The sequence below is a fragment of the Limulus polyphemus genome, unplaced genomic scaffold (assembly GCF_000517525.1).
Source record: "Limulus polyphemus unplaced genomic scaffold, Limulus_polyphemus-2.1.2 Scaffold1859, whole genome shotgun sequence".
Classification (NCBI taxonomy): Eukaryota; Metazoa; Arthropoda; class Merostomata; order Xiphosura; family Limulidae; genus Limulus; species Limulus polyphemus.
The window spans coordinates 21,241-27,408 of record NW_013667469.1 but is presented as its reverse complement, the minus strand read 5'-3'; the positions used below and the strand labels follow the sequence as shown (position 1 = coordinate 27,408).

The following is a 6,168-nucleotide window of genomic DNA, read 5'->3' as shown; positions in this document are numbered from 1 at the left end:
TCACCATATTGAGTTAGTGGTTAGTGACTTCTTTTTATCTTACTATGCTTTTATGTTTTGTTTGTTTATTGTTAACAAGCGTATTTGTTATTTTTTGTTTCACCATTTAAGTCTTCAAAATTTTGCCTTTTGGTTACTCATCTAAGTTGCTGAAATAAAACCTCATGAATAAGGCAGAATTGTTTTTTAAATATACTTTATTATACGTTATCATACCTCTCGTAATACATATACCTTAAATACCAAATCCACTTATAAATCACAGAAAAACAAACACAAGCTAAAACAGCTGGAATGTATACCATAGCTTAATACAGATTTTTTTTTACCCAAGATATTACTTACTAATACCTATCACTCCACAAGCAACTCGCCCACCTGCATTACCACTTATCTTACTGAGCTCATGTCCTCCTCTTCCTAAATCATCCTGGTTTGCATGAACCTAAGAAGTAAAATAACCATATTATGTTTTCAATGAGAATTTTTTGAAGTATTCATTTAACATGCACGGTCTGCCTTTAAGATATTCATACTTAGCACTTTGAAAGTAGTTGTGTTCCTAATAAACATTGTTTAATTTAGTTTTGAAATACGTTTTACCTACTAGCCATTGACGTTAGTTATATGAAAATGGCACCAAAAGTTCAATCATAATGTGCTGTTTAGATATGATACGTAAACTAACAAATGTATGTAGAAAAACCAATCAAAATACTTCAGTAAATATATACACCTCCAATAGAACTTACCACAACTGCCCGTCCTAAAATGGTTAGCGGTCCATACAATGACAGTAATTTATCCGTTTTGTGCACATTTGCCACACCGTCATCACCAGCTTCTATGTTACCCAAGTCTCCAACATGCCTGTCATATAATCAAATAAGTTTACTCTTCACTAGACGAATCTATGTAGTTGACTTATGTAGACTTACATACTGTCAACACTGCAAAGGGTCTTTATACACAGTGTTAGATTAGTAAAATCATGTTCCTAAAAAGTTTTATTCGGGAATAAAAACATAAGTAAAGAACAGTGTTTTAGGTTTTTAAATCTGATGAAGCTACAGGCTGAAAGCTGACATTTTAATCATAATTAAATTGTAACGGAAAGCACAGAGTTACACAAAAGTTTAGTACATTATATTCAAACAGTTTTGGAATCTCATCAACACTCTGTATGACTACTGTGCATTTTGGTAATAACTCTGCGGGGTAGTCTACATTGCAAAAACTCTGTCATGATGTTGTCATGTCCAAAACACACCATTCATCCCTGTTGGGTTTCCAACAATGCATCTAGTAGACGAGGATATTGGTTCCAAGTGCTTGATTCAACAATCCAATCACACAGTAATTCATAAGCGTTGCATCCATAAGGAATACCAAAAATGCTAGTTTCATTCCACAACCACTTGACGTATGCAATGGTTCAACTGATATATCTTGGAAGTATACACGTGATGTGTATTGTTTTTCCAGGTGGAGATCTTTCTTGATTGTGTTGTTACTGTTTCCATGGGCACGTGGACTGAGCCTTGTGTTAGTAAATTATCACCTGTTATAAGACATTTTTACTTTGTTTACAACAGCTAGGGTACGACTCGTTGTAGATCTTTTTCTGAATGGTCCTAGGACCCTAAGTTGATTCATATTCCTTTATTTTCCAATGCCATTAAATACAAGAGATATCGATCTGAACAGATCTTTACGATCCATGTTTATGAATACCTTGCATCGAAAAGGGCTATTACATTCGCTGCCAAAAAAATTTAGGTTGCATAACACTACCTACCAAACACCAAACAATATTGAAATGTAGTTCTGATACATTCTGTTCCACAACGAATTTATATCAGCTGTGGCTTCATACAACTTACTAAGTTGTATATTCAAAATCATTTTCATATAACGTACTCAATCCCCTGTAATCTCTTAGGCCCCCAGTTTTAAGCACAAAGCTACACAATGGGCTATCTGTGCTCTAACCAATGCGGGTATCGAAACCCGATTTCTAGCGTTGTAAATCCGCATACATACCTCTGTGCCACTGGGGGCTTATAATTTTAGAGCTAAATCGTAATTTACGAAAATACTATGGGCATTTTCTTTTTACAAAATAAGGTTTTACACAATTTTGACTATTATATTATGTTTCACATTCTTTGATTAGCAAAACACTAATTATTCATAAAAGCTCTGTTTAACTACAGTAGTTTACATAAAACACTATTCCTATTCAGTCATAGTGTACTATTTCATATATGATTTTTATTTAAATGTTGTTCAAATATATTATTTGTTTTTTCCATTATAATAACATTGTCAAGTTTCACGTTTTCAGGATCATTAAAAGTAAATGATTTTGCTAAACATTTGTGTTAGCAGTAAGAAAATAATTTACATTTACCTGTATCTACAACCTTTGAATTCTGTTTGCTGTTGATAAAATTATGTAAATAATTTACAGGTCATCTCAAGCCTATAAGAATTTAGTTGGCAAAAAAAGAAAGTTTGTTATATGACGTAACTGTAGGCCTAATAAAGATGTAATCCTGAAAAACAAAATCAACTTAATTAAGAAAGCATTAGGTTTTATAAACACTTAGATGAATAGGTACAATTATTTCATAGACACTGTAAAAAATTGAAATAACCACCCAACAGGTGCATGTACACACCGATAATGCAGTTAATTTACCTACCTAATTCTGTCACCTGGTCCACCATGGCTTAGTTTGAAAGGGTTAAAGTGACTCCCTGCACTTGTGCACCCTGGATATGAATAGATTAATAATTAGTTTAAAAACAGTTCATGAATAAGTAGTTTTTTCTTCAATACATTTAAAATATTACCGTGCTGAAAAAAATTAACAAATGTGCGGATATGCAGCAAATTTTACTTTTCTTCATTGCAAATAACATTCATAGTTCATTTTAAAAATATAACATACGTTATCTGTTAATGCAACTTTTTAATAAAATACATCTTCAAACACTGTCATATTTTTAGTCATATGATAATTATAATCACCCATTTTATACTGAACTTTATAGATAGGCCACATCTTGATAATCTCTATAAAAATATCTGAAGTATAACAAAAAAAACAGAAAAATAAGTTTGATTAGTAAAAACTCTTGGTTAGTTTAAAATTATGTGAATTTTATCATCGTTTTTTTTTTTCAAAAATAAATGTTTGGAAGAGGTCTCACTTTACTCCTAATATTAATAATAATAATATTAAAGGCGTAGAGCAGCGCTAAATTATAGCAATTGATATATATTCCATAGTTTCTTAGATCCTTTGAAGAAAAAGTACAGTTTACAAACACTTCCGAAGTTGTCACTGTAGCCAAGTTTTCTATGACGTAGTTTTAAAATTAACACTAAGAAAACAAAGCATCAAGTTTTTGAAATCTAAATTAAAAAAAGAAGATCAATCGTTATTTAGAAAGCTTACACAGAGATAAACGTAACTCTTAACGTTACGAGTACGAAGTAATTATGTATGTTCTTACCATTTGTTAGATCACCATATTCATGCACATGGAATCCGTGTAGTCCTTTCGAAAGACCGGAAATTTCACCGCTGATTATTATGGGACAATCACAAGCCTGCAAATTGCATCATAAACTTGATGATTAGAGAACACAAACGGTGTTATGATCAATGAACCACATTCTAGTAGAAAGTTTCGTATCTCTGGTTTACAAAAAAAAAAAAAATCGAAAAGTTGAGCTGTAAGAGCTCATTTAACAATATATACATTAGATAATTGTTTGTTTGTTTTGAATTTCGCGCAAAGCTACACGAGGGCTGTCTGCGCTAGCCGTCCCTAATTTAGCAGTGTAAGACTAGAGGGAAGGCAGCTAGTCATCACCACCCACCGCCAACTCTTGGGCTACTCTTTTACCAACGAATATTGGGATTGATCGTCACATTATAACGCCCCCCACGGCTGAAAGGGCGAGCATGTTTGGTGTGACGGGAATTCGAACCCGCGACCCTCAGATTGCGAGTCGAGATAATAACCATCTCGAGTAACAGTAATGCACTGTATAAGCTTATAAGTTTAAGAATTATACAATCTTGAAAGAAATAAATCTCGGAAGCAAGAAATAAATAATGTATTAGAAGTTTTCTGTTTATGGGATAGGAATTGAAAACTTAGTTTGTATATATTATTACAATAATATTTTCACAAATTTAGTAATATTAATGTTATTGTGATAAAATAGTTTACTGAGATACACACTGCAACATCAAAAGACAAAATAGAAAAATTGTATATTTTCCTTTTATAAAGTCATAACAATAAGTGAATATACTTTTAACAAAACTTTAATAGAAATTCAGGAAAACAACATTAGTTTGTTTATTTTAATATAAAATTTACTTTTGTTTAAAATCATAATGGTCAAAGACAAAACTATTCATATAATTTATATTGCACTTTGTATTCTGCATTACGACTGTGCAGCTCAAAATCCGAGTCCTTTCTGTCGTTAAATTTAAAAAAAAAGTTTTATGCATCGAATTTGTTTTTTTCAAAGGAAACCAAATTACGTTTATTTCGTACATTCAAAATGTCAACAATTTTTTACTTTAGTACAACAGCAGTGATCATTTCATCTAAGTAGTACATACCATAACAACAACAGTTGTGATTACATGAATGCCTTTTCTAGGCTATTATACTTTCTTTTCTTGATATTCAACAAACTCAAAGGGACTGAATAAAAAATTCAGTGTTAAAATACAATAGACCTACTACTATTGTCTCAAGACAAGTGTAATTAATTATAACGTACACAATACAGTTGCGAAACTTTTCCAGTGCAGTAGTAACAGACTTAAAACAAAAGCCTCGTTTTTCAGGATCCAGATGGTTAGGGTGCTCCACTCGCAATCTGCGGGTCGCGGGTTCGAATCCCCGTCCCATCAAACATGCTCGCTCTTTCAGCCGTGGAGGCGTTATAATGTGACTGTTAGTCCCACTATTCGTTGGTAAAAGAGTAGCCCAAGAGTTGGCGGTGAGGGGTGATGACTAGCTGCCTTCCCTCTAGTCTTACACTGCTAAATTAGGAACGGCTAGCGCAGATAGCCCTCGTGTAGCTTTGCGCGAAATTTAACAAACAAACAATCGTTTTCAGTTCATGAAGTTACTTTTGAAAGTAATTTTCTTTAAAATAAATTTAAAAAGAAATGAAAATTTATCATATTTCTTTACAAAATGACCATATAGTACAAACTTGGATAAAAGATAACGTAAGGGTAAATTGGCACGTCTAAACGTGTAAATTTACTCGTTATTATATTTCACCCAAGTTTTTCTTCTTACGTCTTGCGGAACAACACTCATTCAATAAAGTACAAATCATACCTCTTGTGTAAAATTCAGAATGCCGTTTACTTCCTCACCAGTTAAAACAGCAACTGCTTTCACAGACGTGTCCCGGGAATAACTGAGAGGGAAAAATTTACTACCGCAGCTCTCTACTGACAGAAAAGCGAACGAAACTAACATAATCAGAATACTTGACATTATACGCCTATCTTTCAGACAGGTAGATAGTAAGGTAGCTGATTTCTCTTCCCAGATATATCTTTCTCGAAATGCAAACGTTTATATAGATCAAATGAAATTATCTGTACATAAACTAATACTAACACCTACCCTTTCACCAAGAGCCCGCCCTTGCTTACAAAACTGCCAATCACATTTAGGGTTACAAAATTATTAACATCTATGAAATAAGCAGCTGAATATACACTCTTCAACAAGTTCTGTAGAAATACATTGTTTATGTATCAAGAAGCTCCTCCTTTTAACCAATGCCACTAACAACTCCTAAAAAACAAACAACGTTAACAAACAGTCCACCCCACACACACACACTGACACAGCGGTAAATCTGAGGGCTCGCAACGCTAACAAACGAGTTTCGATACTCGTAGTGAGGACAGCATAGATAGCACATTGTGATGTTTTGTGCTTAAATTAAGAGCTGACAAACAAATGCTCAAACAGCCTTCATAGTGCATGCGTATACATGTAGAATAAACACGCGTAATAGACTACCAGTTTATCTTAATTATTGTTTGGTATGTTCATTCCAGCTAACACGCCCCCCCCCCCCCTCCCCCCCCCCCCCCCCCC

At 33.5% G+C, this 6,168-nt stretch overlaps 1 protein-coding gene across 5 annotated transcripts in view; it reads right to left on the bottom strand.

The window, feature by feature from the left end:
- Positions 1–211: 211 nt before the first annotated feature.
- LOC106465178 (superoxide dismutase [Cu-Zn]-like) overlaps positions 212–6,168 on the bottom strand; it is a 15,760-nt gene continuing 9,803 nt past the window's right edge. For all 5 annotated transcript variants that reach the window (XM_022393018.1, XM_022393022.1, XM_022393020.1 and 2 more), the window contains 4 exons: positions 3,526–3,622; positions 2,709–2,778; positions 753–870; positions 212–445 (listed from right to left, as the gene is read on the bottom strand). In XM_022393018.1, the coding sequence (XP_022248726.1) occupies positions 338–445; positions 753–870; positions 2,709–2,778; positions 3,526–3,622 (393 nt within the window). In that variant the 3' untranslated portion in view covers positions 212–337. The remainder of the gene's footprint in view (positions 446–752; positions 871–2,708; positions 2,779–3,525; positions 3,623–6,168) is intronic.